The sequence below is a fragment of the Candoia aspera genome, chromosome 3, assembly GCF_035149785.1.
Source record: "Candoia aspera isolate rCanAsp1 chromosome 3, rCanAsp1.hap2, whole genome shotgun sequence".
NCBI classification, from domain to species: Eukaryota; Metazoa; Chordata; class Lepidosauria; order Squamata; family Boidae; genus Candoia; species Candoia aspera.
Window position 1 is genome coordinate 140,424,720 of NC_086155.1, and position 18,866 is coordinate 140,443,585.

At 37.3% G+C, this 18,866-nt stretch overlaps 1 protein-coding gene across 3 annotated transcripts in view; it reads right to left on the reverse strand.

Annotated features, from left to right (window-relative positions):
- Positions 1-674: 674 nt before the first annotated feature.
- MAK (male germ cell associated kinase) overlaps positions 675-18,866 on the reverse strand; it is a 43,872-nt gene continuing 25,680 nt past the window's right edge. The window contains exons 12-15 of one of the 3 annotated variants that reach the window (XM_063298883.1): positions 15,704-15,832; positions 13,507-13,581; positions 8,629-8,754; positions 675-4,024 (exon numbers count right to left, since the gene is read on the reverse strand). In XM_063298883.1, coding sequence (XP_063154953.1) covers positions 3,870-4,024; positions 8,629-8,754; positions 13,507-13,581; positions 15,704-15,832 — 485 coding nt within the window. In that variant the 3' untranslated portion in view covers positions 675-3,869. Of the gene's footprint in view, positions 4,025-6,521; positions 6,837-8,628; positions 8,755-13,506; positions 13,582-15,703; positions 15,833-18,866 lie in introns of those variants that run through there. The other 2 variants (XM_063298885.1, XM_063298884.1) reach the window with 2 other exon arrangements.

The window sequence follows — 18,866 nt, forward strand, 5'->3', positions numbered from 1 at the left end:
CTTGTGACTTATTTCCTATTTTTACACAAATCTGAATTCCAAAATTCTAAGTTGTAACCTTTTAGGATTAAAGGTTAATTAGGTTTTTTAATTTATTTGTATATGGAAACACACAGACTGATATTTTTACTGACATTTCTCAGTGAGTATAGATGTCTTCAAATATATTACTGAATTAATTCAGAATGCAATGATGCATATGCAAGAGTAGATGTATCCACAGATCTCTTGGTCATTTTTCATGTTTTTGTACAACTGGAACTAGACATAAACATGGTTAGAGTAGGTCCACTGAAATAAGAGGGCCAAGTCAATTGTGATTTCAGTGGTTACTCTAATCACAAATAAACCAGAGTCCAACTTACTGCTTCTACAAAGCTGCAGAGCATTTCACACGACATTCTTCGTATGGCCCGATGAGTGTCTGAAAGAAATGGGTATCCCATTTGAAATTACTGAATGCTGCATATGTTTAATGTTGGATTAGGCCTTCCACACACCCAGCAACCAAATGGCACCTGATTTGGTTGCTTTAATAATGTGGTATATAAAATTCAAACAATTATCAACAGGTCACTTCTACTCTGAAAAAATCCCCTTTTCCCATTATTTAGAAAATAATGATTTGTGTTTGGAAATGCAGACTGTTCTTTCTCTCACATACACCGAAAAAAACACTCTTGTACAAAAGAACTTTCTCACAGTTTCAACAGTAAACACTGAGGTAATACAAGATTAATCACTATATGTCTGCTGACATGATCATGTCATTCTGTGAAGTGTTTAAAAGCATTTTTTAAAATCAGAATTCAGTACTACTGTATTTTGATATACTGTTAATACTTCATTAGATGAGGGCAAGAGCATGGATTTACTTAAGCACAAACAAGACCTTTTTTCTCCCTAGAGCATTCTACTTATTATTTAAGGAAAAAAGTCTCAGTTCAGCAAAAGTGAACCTCGAGCACATTTAGAGAAAAAACTTAAATAAACACTAATATTTTAATAAAATTAAGGGGGAAAAAGTAACAATAGAAGTTCTTTGCCAGAGCAACTATCTTGTAACAATTTCTTCCCCTTCATATCACCAATTTAAACTTTAAGTCAACATGAGCAATGGGTATTGGGCATCAGGGACTAATTAACATGACTACAACAGGCCCGCCCTAGTTGGCTTTATCTTTGAAGAGGGTATAAAAAGTTCAGTTGGTGCAAAAGGCAGAAAGTAATGCTGCTAATCATGCCATGATACCAGGATTACTCTTGGGTGTACTGAAATATATGCCATTCAAAGTGCTGCTTTTAACTTCTCAAACCTAACATGGTTTAGACTTGATGATCTGAGAGATTGCCTTTCTCTCTCTGGGCCTTAAAGGTCAGCAGGAGAGGACCTCACAAAGATGCCTATGATTTCAAACATCCATTTGTCAGGCACATAAGAGAGGTGCTGCTTCATCAGTCCCAGGTTATGGAACATTACTGTAGATTTTACACTTGGCTTTTTCTTTTTTCTGCCTATAAGAAAGGAATCAAGAATTTTCTCTTCAACCAGCCTTTTGAGCTAGCTGGTGGTGACTTTGGTTTCTATTTGTATAAAAATATTTTTATGTGAATAAATCATTGGTTGTAATTTTTTATTATTATTTATTTAGTCTACCGATCAGCTTGAAAATACCAGGATAGAAAGGCAGGGTACAAACAAATGTTAAGTTATAAATAATACATTGCTTTTTCTAATGGAAGACTACTATAATCTTGTATTCCTGAGAAGTTAACTTTATTATAAAACAAATGATTTTTAGTTGAAAACCAGCCCAGTTGCAAAGGCAAGTTTGTGGCTTTTTATATGAAACTTTTAAGTAGAATCCTTTAAGACAGCATTTATAATACAGTGAAGTATGTACGTTTTGAGAGACCAAAACACATTAGTCTAATATTCCTGCAACTCTGCATTGGATAAAATATTGTCCATATAACAGCAACTTAAAAAACTATTCAATAATATTAATTGGCCTTTATATTATTAATTCAAGGTTTCAATGTGTAAATACACTTATCAGTAAATCCTACTGAAATCGAGACAGTATATTTAAGTGCATTCTACCTTAAGTCTCAATTCAAGACTCAAATCAAACATGTCCTCCGCAACAAGAATGTACAATTTTTAAAAATAAAATACATATAAATACTTGTCAGTCTGCAAATAACTTAACATTTTACAGTTGAATAAGAATATATAATACATGCTATTTTAACAACTATAGATTGTCAGTTTCAATATAACAAATTAAATACCATATTTAGCAGTTGGAAAAGCATGGACTTTTAAGATGACATCTGATAGATAAAGCAAGGCTTTCTTATATATTAACAAATCACTAAAAATAGAAACTTGAAATGCCAGATAAATTTTGGGCCACTGTGTACTTATGGCATCCAAAATACGTCTTGAGGCCAGATAATGCTATCAATGCTATACTGCAGAATGAGGTGTGAAGAATAAACACTGGCAGTTATTACCAGATTTTAAGCAATTCCTTTAGGAATTAAGAGAGAATTCTCTGGTTATTCAGCTTTGGTTACCAAGAGAAGGCACTACAGTTAAGTTGACTAATTCTGTGGTCAAATTCAACGAAAAGGAAAAAGCAACATACAAAGCTACTTAGAATTCCTGGAAATTATTTCTGAAGTACTGCCAGAATGCCTTCATAGACAGCCACACGAGTAATAATTATTTAAATGCTTATTTTCTGATTAAATAATGCTATCTGGCCAGCTTCCCAGGAAAGGATCCTTTCTGAATATCATTCACTCATAATATTTCCCAGTCATAAGGCCAAATCTGCATATGATGTCCAGGAAAACTTTCACCTCAGCTAAATGCCAGATGCATTAAGTTTCTACTGTCCAAACACTTCTGCAGAGAAAAGCTGCTCTCAAATCAGAATCAACAGCAACAGCTGATGTACATGTTTAACTATATGTATGCAGTACATGACAGCCTATAAGCTCCTGGGATTGGGGCCAATTCATAGCACAGATGAATGTCTTCCCTTCCTACAACAAGGTCCATAGTCAAACCAGAGACAATCAGTGGAAAATGCTTTAACACCTTCACACGTGCATTCACAGGAATCACGAGAGTAATCTGATTCCTGCAAAATCTAATACAGAACTGAACCTCAGGGGTGCATCGCTTTTGTAAATACTAGTAATAGTTGGCTCAATGACTATGTTTTCATTCTCTGCAATCAAAAGAAATAAAGATATTAAGTCAACCAATAAAGGTATAAGTCAACCCAAATCAAAGACAAATTAGTTCAGTTTTAGTTTCTCTGATTATAAGTGGGCAAAACAGCGGAATCCATTGACTATTCCTAATTCTTTGCTTTTATTGTTTAACTCAATGTAATAGAAGCAGCATATTTTGAAAGTCATTCTTTACTTTTGTCATCTGTTGCCCTACATATTTAAATTAGCCATGACTGTCCAATGGCTAATATCTTTACATGCCCTCCTATTTTTGACGGTTTTTCAGAAGAAACGATCAAAGGGATTCAAAACAACTTTCTGTTCATTTAAGTAAGAGTATACGATTTTTTTAATTTTGGCAAGATAACTTTATAGAGAATACTTCATAATGTAAAGAAAACAAAAAAGCCTGCCTTAGAGGCACTATTTTGAGGAACATTTTCTAAATAAAATATTTATTTTCTATAGTTTTCCCCTTAGAGATAATAAAATACAGGCTCTCACGTGTTTCCAGAATTGTTATTCTATTAGTAGAAATATGATTTAAAGTGTCCCAGAGGAAAGAAATGAAGGATATAAATAGTTGCAGTACTCATACGTGATGTGAGAAAGCAGTTCTACCGATGCCCTCCGTACTTGGCTGCCCAGTCAGTTCTTCCATGCACAGGTTGCACTGCTGATGGGTGAGTTAAAATGTTCATGCCTTTTGTGGCAGGGCTGTAAGTAGGCCCTGGCAATTGGGCACGGGCAGCTTTGGTTTTCCAAGCATATTCTGAAAACAAAATCACAAAGCCAATACAAGCAAATCCAGTGACTACAGATCCTGCTAATACTTCTTTCACTATTAAACAGAATCAGGCTAAAATTCATAGCATATACTTCCAAGTAAGGATCGTTATACAAAAGGTAAAACTATGCTCTAATTTCAAAAAGGTTTGGAACGCAATAGGAATGAGATGGGAAAGAGATACATTTATTGCCAGTTTAGTCTAGTGCAGGGGTCCCTGGGCTGCGGACCGGTACCGGTCCATGGCCTATTAGGAACGGTGCCGCATAGCAGGAGGTGAGCGGTGGGCAAGTGAGCGAATTTACAGCCTGAGTGTTTACAGCCGCTCCCCACTGCTCGCGTTACCACCTGAGCTCCACCTCCTGTCAGAGGAAGCAAGGCCATTGACTGCTATCTCCAAACGGCGTGAAGAAAAAACAATGAATAAATGAATGAATGAATAAATAGCCTTCATTACTGTAGACATAAGTAGATCACAGAGCTCAGAAAGACAGCCAAACTGAAAGAGACTGACAAGGGATAAAGTCTCCAAAGTATCTGTGACTCCACATACTAAGCAGTGGCAGAAACTTCAGAAACAGCAGCATGATCAGGAACTAAAGCTATAATATGCTATCAAATATAGAGTGTGACAAAACAAGCGGTAAAATGGTCATCTAATCACCCAGATGATAGTCACAGAGTCCAGTAGGCTACCATATGCATGATCATGGGCTTGAATTGTGTTCAGAGTTACAACTTCTACCAAAATAATCTTAGAAAAGATTTTCAAAATTATCCTAGAATTTTTAAAGTGCCTTTCATGTGATCCTGGCCAAATAGACTGTGAGCCAAATCAAAAATAAGGCTCTAACTTCAATATATTGTGAATTCCCCAAATAAAACTATGATTTGAAAATGACTTCTCTTTTGAGTATTTATACAATACTGGATTCTATACAGCTATAGAGATGGATCAAGAGTTTTATAAGCCATGCGTCTATCTACATGTATGTTAAAAGGTTCAGGGGGGGCAGGCAGAGGGGAAGAAGGTCAGAGAAAGGTAAAATTCTGAAATGTTATCCATTAAAAGTATTTATAGAGACTTATCATGTGGGAATTAGACTTTAAAATACATGTCACTACCTGTTACTTAACTTGCAATGCCTGGATGTTTGCATTGTCTTCAGTACAGCCTTGTCTAACTGTAACAATGTAATTATTTTTCTTTTTAATATGTCACTTTATATCTTTCTGCTTTTTGTTTTTTTATGACCTCACTCGTCCCCCTGTTTACCACATTTCCATATCTAAATGTAAGCCTGCTAATTATTCAGATGCACAGGGTGCATATCAGAAATCCATAGTTGGGGAATAGCTTTATACAGAAAAGCATTTTGTTTCCAGAACTTTGGGGGAGTGGGGTGATGAGGGCTGTGAACCATTGTTTCTTTGTTCTGATCAATTCTGATACCTTTAACCCCCACCACTGCACTCCATCTGCAATCTGCATCTCTATCTGCAATTATACTGAGATTGACTCCAATTACAAAATCACATTTATGACTGAAATAATTGGCTTTAAATTTTTAGATTTTCCTGTATTTCTTTATCTCCTGCTAACTTACCCAACTAAGAACTCAAAAGCATCAGACTCATTTGTAGCATTTTGGTAACCCTAACAGTACTGTGCAACTGTGAATATAGCTATCTCTACTTCTTTCTAATTTATTATTGTTTAAAAAAAATCACAAGACTGCTATTTTTTTTATTAAACTACACAGGAGCTTCAGAGATGGAGGAAGAGGAGGCAGGTTGAACATAGGCTGAATATGGTCAGGGTGAACACAGTCTATTCTTACTGGTAGTTATCATTTGTGGCAAAGAGGTTATTAGGGCATTGCCTGTGTGAGCAGCTGTGTCAAATTTTCTACACTGCATACAGATGCTGATCGCAGAATGGCTAATTATCAAGATGCTATTCTGCAGACTTTGCTTCCCACTGTTGGTCATCATTTTAACAAGAGTTGTTATCAATTAATTTCTACTTTAGCTTTATAATTGTACCATTGTCTCACAAACAGCAGAAAGCTCTGACAGGTAAATAAATTAAGGAAAGTTGAAAAAAAATTGTTGCATTTGTGAAAAGCTGAGGACATGAAAAAATGAGCTGGAACATGCTAGCTCCGTGGCGGAAGGAAAAGTTATTGCCTAATGAAAAAGATGACTTGTTGGATCTTTCTAAAACAGCTTTGAGTGGGACAGAAATCTGGTGGATGAAGCCCTTCCATACCACAGACATGCAATGATGGGCAAGCTGTCTGTTTACTGGGTACCTATAAAGTAACAACAACAACTTCCTTCAAAAAAGTTAACCATCCTAATTATGAGGCAAGACATCCCACTGTTAACTGCATTTCTGAAGATCAGGCTTAAGAATTATTCTTATATCACAAAATGACAATCATCAGTAGACCATGGAGACTACTGCAGTGTTGACCCACTATTGTATTTATTTTGTGAATTGAACAGTACAGAAATGGGTGTTCTTTGCATGTTACATCAGTTGACCAATCCACTTGGAATGGGGGAATTTAGTTCTATTGTTTCCCTCAATATGCATAGTTACACTTAATGTGTTTTCCCCCTTATTGTAAAAAAATGACCAAGCAGAATAAAGTAGTCAGGTCTTGTCACCTCATATTGCTGTTCCGAGGTTTCCTACCTCAAGACTGCTCTGCCTACACCCTGGGTCCATGTTCTCTGGCTAAAAATCCACTTCCACAGCCCTTATATCCAGGTGGAGATAACGAGCCACCTGCAACAGCGAGTCAGTAAAAGACACAATTTCTAACAAAACTGTCACCTTCTAAAACGTGGGGTTTCAGCTTGGGTTTTGCCAGGCAGCTTATTCCTTTTGAAATCTAAGCCCTTTTCAAGATAAAAAAAAACCAATTATCTTATCCTGAACAGAAGAACATAAAGTAATCTAGGCATGAAATGGTGCAGGGACTACAACGTATAGGCAAGACTATAGTGAGGATTCCAGTCTCGTTTATTGACTCTGGCTGCACTGCTATGTCTGCACATTTAATAATGGTCAATTAATTAAGTAAATTGCCGTGTATTCCTAAACCGAATACTGTATTCTGTTATTCAGGAATCACAGAGTAACAAATTACCAAAACAGAATTTAATACAATGCAAACGCATGTCCGCTATATTAACATTGGGCATATATTAACAGGAAACATTGGAAGTATGGTTTCAATTTTGGAATTTACATTAGCAACATAAATGATTACTGTATTTAGCCCAAAGGAAGATGAACCCTCCCAATGAAGAGCAGTTAGGAAAGAAACCTTATAACACAGACAAAAGTTGTACCATGCCCAACTTCTACATCTTGTCGATCCCAGCTAAAACCAATCCTGAATATTCCCTTTCCTGAATAAATGCATACATGTAGCATTCTTCTTTCTGTGTGCACAAATAAACGTGTGTATTTTTATTTCCTAGAGGCCACATTAAAAAAAGGAAATAAAACTGAGCTGTAAACTTAACAAAATAAGGCATCCCATTTAATAAAATTAATCCCCTATCTGCACATATCAGTCATTCTTTCTCTTACATATAATTATTCTCACACAGAAAAACACAAATACATTCACAGATGAGGTGGGTGGTTTCAGAGGGAAGAAATAACTGCACTGGGAAGGGGAAAAAAGGGAACAAACCTAGATGAAGATGAGAGGAAAAGAGAACGAAAAGGTAAAAGTCACCAACAGCAATATATGCAGCCCTTTGCACCTCCCACACATTCAGTTATTTTTAATTTGTACTCTCTGCAAATACAAGACAACCCACTCATTCCAATAAATCATCTTCCTATTGGGTAAATACCCTATCTTTGCTATGTAATATGCCTCAGTAATAACAGTAAAATTTGGGAATATATCTACTAACCAGGGGTTGGCAACCTATGGCCTCGATAATCCCTTTTCCCTCTCCCCTCTCAATTTTCCTGCCACATTTTTCAAACATACTTTTCAAAAATCAATGGCAATGGCATTTTGTGGCAGGAAACAGATGAAAATTGAAAGACCTAACATAGATATAATATTTTTATAAACTCTCAAGAACTCCAAAAGATTCTGAGCTTGCCCATATTTTTGATAAGGCCTCACCCATGTTGCATCATCAGGCCTGTTTGTGGTGCTCATCTCCCCAAATGTTTCCCAATCAGCAGAAGTTGTTTGTTCACAGATGTATTTTAAATGGATGCTAAAGAAAAGTCAAAATGGTTTTTTTTCTATGGATTTGGAAATAAACTGTGTTCTGGAGGGAAGGTTAATTACACTTGGGATGATGATGATGATGATGATGATGATGATGATGATGATGATGGATAGGGGAACTTAAGTCTCCAATTAAAGTCCTATCTAGTATGAATTTAACTTAAAATACATTACATCCTCAGCATGACTCCGCAAATCTATCTGTTTATGCCAGTTGGGCACCAAACCTAAATCCTTTTTAAAAAGCACAACAGATGAAGAAATTAAAGCCCCGTAACTTCATTTATTTCAGCAATTAAGATCATTTCATACCTGTAACTGATGGACCAAGAGGTGCTAATTGTATCCTTTGACCAGCTGAACCAACCTCTTTTTTGTGAAATGAAGGGATATATCCTCCAGGAGCATTGTAAGCAGCACCAATAAAGCCAGTATTTCCTACAGATAGATTAAAATAAAAATAAAAATTCAGGAGGGGGCTAGGTAGCAAAAACATCCTTACAAACACCTTGAATGAAGGAGTAAATCAATCAATAAGATAATATGCTATTCATACAGAGGAATCCCCAATCATACTCATTACTGATATTTTTATATAATATAGAACTGCCCAGCAAAGAAAGCTTTACAGCAAGAAGGTATGTACAGGTTTTCATTTTTTTGCATGGAGATGCAAAAAACCCTCCATTCAGATTCTGGATCCTCCACACGACCCTCCATTCACTTCTTAATTAGACTTTGTCCTGGATATTATATGCGCAGCCAATCTCTGACAGTATTTTATTAAATACAAAATTCAGAGAAGAGTCTCCAGTGCATAATACTGCCCCCTTCTTCCCACTGAACATAATAGCTTAACTGTTTTAACCAGTTCACTGAATTATTGTTGTGTACACAAATGATCCCATGCCATCATTACTGAGAACCAGGATGGTGTAATGGTTAAAGTTTTGGACTTAGGGCCAGTTATTCTCTTTCAGCCCAACCTACTTCACAGGATTGTTATGGGGAAAAATAGGAGGAGGGAACACTATGTATAACACCTTGAGCTCCTATACAAAAAAGGTGGAATATCAATCAAATAAATAAGGAAAAGCCCCTGTCATGAAACAAAAGGTTCAAAATTCTTCACTCTGTATTAGGTTTTCTTCCTACCAAAGGCTTCAGGGTACTCCTGGTATATATACTGTCATTTGTGTCCATATTGTAAAACTATCTTTAGATCTAATTATAGCATAGTTTTAAGAAATTACACCTCTAAGAGTAAAATCCATCCTTCCAGTGCTGGTTTCCAGTACTACATATTGCCAAATGCTGTTATCCTAATAAGCTTTTGGGGAATTCCTGCAAACAGAATTTTGTTGTGCTAACCCAGTCAAACTGATTTAATAACATATTCTCAGAATGCATTCCTATAAAAAACAGTAATAGAATAAGATGACAGAATTAACAAGTATGGATTAGCAATTAGTGATAACAGAAACAGATAAAGTACAAATAAGGATATTTTTTTGGAGCGGTATTCCTCAAGGATACAGGACAGCTACTTATTCATAAATTATACAGAACAAGGATGAATGGTGAAACAAAGTCAAAAACAACTTCAGTGCTGTATCTATAATACAGATTAACAAAGCAGCTATTCTCTTTTTTGTTTTTTTCAGTAGTGAAGTGGCAAATTATTCTGGATAATGAAACTCAAGATCTAATCCTGTTCAAAATAACTGTTAAAGAGATGCAGATTAAGACAAATATGTTATTTATATACTGATCTAAGCAGAAGTTGAATAAATAGGAGGAAGATGAGGTTGTGATGGATTGCTCAGTGAAAACATCAGGGTGCAACAGCTACATGAAAAGGCAAACTCCATGTCAGGGATCATTAAAAAAGAATGAAATGTTTTTACAGCCACTGCTGTAATGTTTTTATACAAGTACTGTAAATTCAGACACTTTTGGAAAACTAAGTACCACTTTGGTCATCCCACTGCAAAAAATTACCACATAGCTGAAGAGTAAGCATAAAGCAGAAAATAAAATGATTAGGTGGTGTGCTTGCCACAGAAGGGAATGCTAAAGCCAAAACAATTTGACATGATAGCATTTATAAACTAATAGTGTACAAAAGTGGACAGATCAAAGATTTGATTTCCTATTATATACTAGAACCTGGGGTGTCCCAATGTAATTGGTACCAGTAAATCTAGGACAAACAAAAGGAAACATTTTCCTCACACAAGTGATGTACTGAATTTAAAGACATGTGACAGTTCATGATTAAATATATCTGTTGATACAAACATGATGAACTAAATAGGTCTTTGCAGTAGGGTACATCTGAGAAGGATATTGTATGTACCAACATATTAAATGAATCCTAGACAGATTAAAAAAAACCAGATTGTGGAACTTTGCTATTATGGTTTACAAAAATGGAATAGAAACAGCAGAAATGTATTTGGCAGGACTCATTGCAGCAACCTTACTTTTCAGACACTGACCTTAATGCTTCATTCAAATTTTTCACAAATGTAAAGTGTAACCAGATAATTATAGAAAAGCACATCTGCATATATATATATATGTATGTATGTATAAAAGCACACATTTGCTGCATATTTCTGTTATTTATTTGCTTTTTCAATCATGAAGTAACTCTAGGCATCTTACTAGGGTTAAGAAAACATAAATGCTACACTGTATTACATATCCATTAGATTAGACTATCAGGGAATAAATTATTATACTCTACCCCATGGCCTGCTGCAAGAGCTAAATTTTCACAGCTTTACAAGTGTGTGGGGGGTGGGGGTGGGGGTGGGGAGCTGCTTCACAGGGTAGATGCACCTACAGAGAAAGTATGCCTCCTAGATGCCACAAAGTGACAGTATTTTACAGCCTGGGGCCTGGTTCTCTTTCTTCCAATTCCTAGATTCTAATTTAAAAATCAACCCTTCCTGAATTATTGTCATCATCTGTATCATTATCACCAAGGCAGAATGCTTTTTCCCATACCACCAAACACATGTACATTCTCATTAATATATTTCTTTCACTTCTTTCAAGTGTGTAGGGAAAAAAAGAATATGTCGTTGGATAGTATCTCCCTCAGATCTCACTGAAAGAGGCAGGCAGGTAAGCAAACAATTTATTGGAACTCAAGTCTGCCCTCTTAGGTTAGCCCTTGTAAGGATTTTTAAAAAGAATAATATCAAAGTCAATCAGACCCCACACAATATTCAACATCTCAAATCCTAATGACCTCTCTTGAATTCTTATTGTAAAAGGCAAATTGGGGAGATCCAAGGAAAACAACTGACTCTCTACAAGAAATGTGGAAGAGTATTCCATTGAAAAACAAGGATCGCTTCTGTGTTTGGATTCTAAACAGAAGCACAGCAAAGTAACAATATGTCAATCCAACTAAGAGGAAAAGTTAAAATAAGAATCAGCAAGAAAAAAAAAGTTAAAGGAGCTAAAATCTAACTATGCATGCCTTATATTTCAATTCAAATTTAATTATTCGATGACTATGCATTGTTATCCACTGTGGTTGCTTTTTTTAAATACTGATATGGTCTCCAGGCAGTCAGAACTGCTTACTCTTTGCAAGGATGTCAATAAAAGTTGAGTGCTGCCTTTCCCAAGAAAATCAGATTAGGATTTAAAGGATGAAATGGAAGAGTTAGTAATCTGCAAACACATACAATATTGCTCATATAGGTTTCTTTACAAATAACAGCATGGCATTCACAAAATGATAACAAGTACTTACATGGATACAACACATAAAAATACATAAGAGGGTCGCAGCACATAAAAATACACAAAAGTGGCGTGTGATACCTTTACTTTGACAGCACAGAAATGTCTTTGGGAAACAGAATGGTGAGTATATTATTTTACAATTATTAGACAGTATAGGAAAATTTGCATAAACATACAAATCTATTCCATCTCTGTGTGTTTCTCTTCTATCCATTTTGTAGATTTAGAGAAGTTACAAGGAAGGCAGCAGATCATAAGTATATAGATACTCCAACCATAACCTAGAAAGTTTCAGACACTATAAAGAAGTGAATGATTACAATATCAAATGGTGTGGAATCATATATCCATAGCTTCTGGGTAAATGCAACCTGTTTGGGTAAATGCGTGTTACCATTTGTGACACTGGAAGCACCCCAAGATCACTTCATTTAAATTTGGTGGCAAAACGTCACCAAAATGTCAGTGATGTGAGTCAGGCTAAAGAACAGTAAAATAAATGTGTGCAAAGCTTCTAGAAAATGCAAAACCCCTTTTCCTTTGCCTTCCTTACATTCTGAACTCCATGAAAACTGCAACAAAACAAGTCACTGGAAGGCTTCCTATGACTTGCCAACCAGTTAAGTCTATCAACTACATCCCTTTGCTCAAAATGGATTTCACATCTCTTTTTTTCTGCATAGCACATGAAAACAAACCAACAAGAAACAAATGGCTTCATTAAAATCTTGCATATTAAACAAGTCTTTGTTTACAATTAATCCTGAATGTCCTATACAAAACTCATTAATAATATGATCTACTGCACCATTCATGGATTCAATGCAATTCATCTTTCCCAGTCACAAATGTTAGCTGGAATGTAGAGCCCAAGTGGAAGCAGAAATTCCAAGAACTAAAATCTATTCCAAGAACTAAAAATCCCCATAATTAAACATGTTGCAGATTCACAGGAAATGAACAGCTGAGTTTTTATCACAATAATAATTTTACTTGATCTTTTATGCTTGATGCAAAACAGTAAGATTAAAATCTCATAATGCTTATATAAAAGAAACCTTTTTCTTAAACAGGGAGTAAAGCCCACACTCACTAGCACTGATGATGTTACCTAGTTGAGTAATGAAATGTCTGCAAGCAAACAACCAAGCTCAGACAGCACCAAGGACTCCACAGTTCAACTCTGAGCTACAGATATTCCCTTCTATTGAAACCTTTTTCACAAGCAAGGTATTCTATATACACTGAAGCAATGAAAAAAAACAATGACATGTTAAAATATTATAGATTTTATAGTAATACTGAATATAATACTATTCAGTATTGTAGTCCACAGAAAGGTGAATTATAAATATGTGTAGTTAAAAATAGAAAAAATCAGAAAAGGAATAAATAATGTTATAAATAATTGCCATTCATTACCTTTGGGATCCTCTAATTTTTCATTCACTCTTTCTTTGCATGACAGTTTTTCAATTGGTTTAATTAAGTTTTCTTCTTCAGAGAAGGCAACAAAACAGATGAAAGAAAAAAAAAGGATGAAAATAAATGCTTTAGGAAAACAGAAAAACTGGATGAAATGAATGAAAGAAATATTAAAATGAAAAAGTAACAAATCTGAAAAGTGCAAGTGAGCTTTGTAAATTAATTTCCTACCTACTGACAGGATCAATTTTAAAACAGCAACCTAGACCAGTGTTTTTATTATAATTCTGAATAAGCTAAACACATTTTAGATTAGTAGAAATGGAAATATATTATGAGGAGGAATTACTTTTAATAATTCACAAAAAGAACATTTCAGAATTTTGAGCATAAGGTAATGAAAAGCTTCAATTTGATTCAGAAGGAGTGCTTCAGATTATAGAGGAGCATGAGCATGGAACCTGCCCATGTCTCATTAAAGAAGCCATATCAAAGTCTGGGATCATGCAGCTGCTGCAGGGAGGCTTCTGCTGAAGGTACGTGAGCCTGGAAACCAAAGTACTACTTAAATGAGTGAGAGCCAGTGCTCTGTTCACATTCTGGTGTTCCGAAGCATCTTTCCTGAGTCAGGTCAAGTACTGAGATGGGCAGCTATATAAATCGATTGATTGATTGATTAATTAAATAATCAATCAATCAATCCTACTAAAATATATAATTTACCCCAACAGTGGACAATTATTTCTGACTCCCAGATTCTTGACATAACCAGGAATGATTTTATGCAAAGACTATGAACTCAGTTCTCATACTGAACTATTTTTGAATGCAGAATTCTTTCAGCCTTAGCCCTTCATTCTAATTCATCCATATATGGATGGGCCCCACCTTAGCCCCAGGAGCATTCTTAAAAAATAAAAATGGTAGGTGGAACCATCCAATACTTCATTTTGGAGCATTAATTGCCTTCAGGGAATGACAAGAAAAAAAGAAAAAAGGTAAACTAGGAGGAAGTATCAGGAAGACAGGGATGATAAGAAACTTGGGTGGGAATGTTACCTGAGCATTCTGCACATGTTGTTTTGTGAGAGTGATGGTATGTAGATTTGTTTTAAGGAGATAGTCCTTATTTAGCGACTGCCTTGGATAGTGACCATTTGCAATTAGGACAGTGATGAAAAAGTAACTTTGGGACCCATGCCAGCATTTACCACAACAAATGCCTTCAGTGTGAAACTGATTAAGGTCTGGAGGGGTCTAATCAACTAATTAAGATCCCAGAACTGAACTTCTTAGCTTGCCCTTAGCACTTTTTAGGGAAGTGCTTGTGCTGGGGAGAAAGGCAGCTCAGGAAGTGATTGCTTGATTATGCCAGAGGTGGAAAAGGGGGAAGAAAGGGGTTAGGGAAGGAGAGAACTGTATCTGAATGAGACAGCAGCAACCAGTGATCTTCGCAGCATCTCTCTCTCTCTGTCATGTGGTTCGCTTAGTGACCATTTCACTGGAACCAATTGCAGTCAGTCACTAAACAAGGACTACCTGTATGTGTTTTGTCTGTGCCTCTGTGTAGTGTGTTTCAATTTGGAAATTTCTACTTTCTTCTCTGACCTGGTTTCAAACCAATGAAAGAATCATGGAAGTTAATTTGTAACATGAATACTGTATATTAGCAATTCTCGTTGGCTAGAAAAGAAAAGCCTTCTGCACTATGTTTAGCATATTTAATATATACTTCTCTTGCACACAATAAAATGAAATCCGTAATATATGCCACTTACAAGTTAGTAAACTGGGGGTTAACAATGTCACGACTATGACTTAAATCCAGTTAATCTATTTATACAATCTAGCAAGAAAGTTACATGCCCTGATTATCTAAACACACAAGCACATACATACATTCATTTGGACACATCACTTATACATATTCAAGTGGGAGGCACAATCTCTTGTAAATCTGGATATATATTTTCCACTACTGAAAAGCTAACAAATGTACAATGTCATCAAATGTAGAAACAACCTCTGGTTGCATGAGTGTTGTGATCATCTCTATTTGAATCCAAACCACTATTCAAAATTATGCATGTTAAACTGGGAAAGGGCATGCTTGAAAACAATTGCAAACATGAAAAATTTTATAAAATATATTAAAAACAATATATGGTGTGCAATACTGTATTACATTAATTACCTGCATTGACTTGATTGAAAGACAGACCTCCAATGGGTGCTATTGATTTTGAAAACAAAGGATTGTTCCAAGTACCATGGATTCTTTCTTTAGTGGCTGCTCCTGAGGAAACATTCTTAGGGTTTACACCTTTAAGAAATTATGTTAAAGGTTAATTTCTGTCTATAGCTCTGGTAGTCACAATATATGCTTTGTTAGGTGGCTATCTGCATGCATGAGTGAAAGGTCCCCTGTGCAAGCACCGAGTCATGTCTGACCCTTTGGGGGTATGCCGTTTTCGCAACGTTTTCTTGGCAGACTATAGAGCGGGGTGGTTTGCCATTGCCTTCCCCAGTCATCACCTTCCCCTGCAAGCTGGGTGCTCATTTTACCAACCTCGGAAGGATGGAAGGCTGAGTCGACCTGAGCCGGCTATCTGAGAATCCAGCTTTCTCTGGGATCGAACTCGGATCGTGGGGAGAATTTCAGTTGCAATACTGCCGCCTACCACTCTGTGCCACACGAGGCTCTTATCTGCATGCATACAGGAAGATATGCATACAGGAAGATAAAAAAGAGCCGCTACTTCCTATAGAAACTAATTTTAGATCCATATTTGAAAAAAATTAATCCTTAAAGAAACTGCTGTAATAAATAATTTAAGTTACAGGTAGTCCTTGCTTAACGGCCCTAATTGGGACTGGAATTTCTGTTGCTAAACAAAGCAGTCAGTAGGCAAAATGTCACATGACCATACTGCTTAGGGATGGCAATTCTGATAGTCCCAGTTGTGGTCAGTGAGGACCGAGCCATTGTTAGGCAAGGACCTCAACTTCTCCTGCCCTGTGTGAACTGCCACTTCACCCTGCTGCCTCCTCCCAGCTGGGGCCTGGCAAGCTCCCTTCAGCAGACAAGGCTTTGCTGCCCTGCCACACTTGCCTCCACTTCAAATCTCCCCACTCGCCAACTCCCCCTCACCTCTGGCCTTCTGGCCACCCTGCCCTCTACTGAGGCGGCCTATCCCTGCCGCCCCCAGCTGATCTTCTCTGTCTTCTTCTTCCCACTGCTGACAAGGTGTGCCTAGCCAAGGCAGCTGCTGACCCTTCATGACGCCTCAGGTGTCAGTCCTCGCTAAGGGCCAGCAGCTGCCTTGGCCAGGCATGCCTCAGCAGCAGCGGAAGGAAGAAGATGGCAAAGGTCAGCTGGGGGGGGCAGGGGCAGCGGAGTGCTTGTTGTTGTTTATTCGTTTAGCCGCTTCTGACTCTTTGTGACTTCATGGACCAGCCCATGCCAGAGCTTCCTGTCGGTCGTCAAAACCCCCAGCTCCCCCAGGGACGAGTCTGTCACCTTTAGAATATCATCCATCCATCTTCCTTTTGCCTTCCACTCTCCCTAGCACCAGCATCTTCTCCAGGGTGTCCTGTCTTCTCATTATGTGGCCAAAGTATTTCAGTTTTACCTTTAATATCATTCCCTCAACTGAGTAGTCTGGCTTTATTTCCTGGAGGATGGACTGGTTTGATCTTCTTGCAGTCCAAGGCACTCTCAGAATTTTCCTCCAACACCACAGTTCAAAAGCATCGATCTTCCTTCGCTCAGCCTTCCTTATGGTCCAGCTCTCACAGCCATACATTACTACAGGGAACACCATTGCTTTAACTATGTGGACCTTTGTTGTCAGTGTGAGGTCTCTGCTCTTAACTATTTTATCGAGATTTGTCATTGCTCTTCTCCCAAGGATTGAGGGTCTTCTGATTTCCTGACTGCAGTCAGCATCTGCAGTAATCTTCGCACCTAGAAATAGAGTCTTTCACTGCTTCTACATTTTCTCCCTCTATTTGCCAGTTATCAATCAAGCTGGTTGCCATAATCTTGGTTTTTTTGAGGTTTAGCTGCAAGCCAGCTTTTGCACTTTCTTCTTTCACCTTCATCATAAGGCTCCTCAGTTCCTCTTCGCTTTCAGCCATCAAAGTGGTATCATCTGCGTATCTGAGATTGTTAATGTTTCTTCCAGAGATTTTAACTCCAGCCTTGGATTCCTCAAGCCCAGCATGTCGCATGATGTGTTCTGCATACAAGTTGAATCGGTAGGGTGAGCATATACAGCCCTGCCGTACTCCTTTCCCCATCTTAAACCAGTCCGTTGTTCCGTGGTCTGTTCTTACAGTTGCTACTTGGTTGTTATACAGATTCTTCAGGAGGCAGACAAGATGACTTGGTATCCCCATACCACTAAGAACTTGCCACAATTGGTTATGGTCCACACAGTCAAAGGCTTTAGAATGGCCAATAAAACAGAAATAGATGTTTTTCTGAAACTCCCTGGCTTTTTCCATTATCCAGCGGATATTGGCAATTTGGTCTCTAGTTCCTCTGCCTTTTCTAAACCCAGCTTGTACATCTGGCAATTCTCGCTCCATGAATTGCTGAAGTCTACCTTGCAGAATCTTGAGCATTACCTTACTGGCATGTGAAATGAGTGCCACTGTTCGATAGTTTGAACATTCTTTAGTGTTTCCCTTTTTTGGTATGGGGATATAAGTTGATTTTTTCCAATCTGATGGCCATTCTTGTGTTTTCCAAATTTGCTGGCATATAGCATGCATTACCTTGACAGCATCATCTTGCAAGATTTTGAACAGTTCAGCTGGGATGCCGTCATCTCCTGCTGCCTTGTTATTAGCAATGCTTCTTAAGGCCCACTCAACCTCACTCTTCAGGATGTCTGGCTCTAGCTCACTGACCACACTGTCAAAGGTATCCCCGATATTGTTATCCTTCCTATACAGGTCTTCCGTATATTCTTGCCACCTTTTCTTTATGTCTTCTTCTTTTGTTAGGTCCTTGCCATCTTTGTTTTTGATCATACCCATTTTGGCCTGGAATTTACCTCCGATGGTTCTAATTTTCTGGAAGAGGTCTCTTGTCCTTCCTATTCTATTGTCTTCTTCCACTTCCGTGCATTGCTTGTTTAAAAATAATTCCTTATCTCTTCTGGCTAACCTCTGGAATTTTGCATTTAATTGGGCATATCTCCCCCTATCACTGTTGCCTTTTGCTTTCCTTCTTTCTTGGGCTACTTCTAGTGTCTCAGCAGACAGCCCTTTTGCCTTCTTGGTTTTCTCTTTCTTTGGGATGTATTTTGTTGCCGCCTCCTGAACAATGTTGCGAACTTCTGTCCATA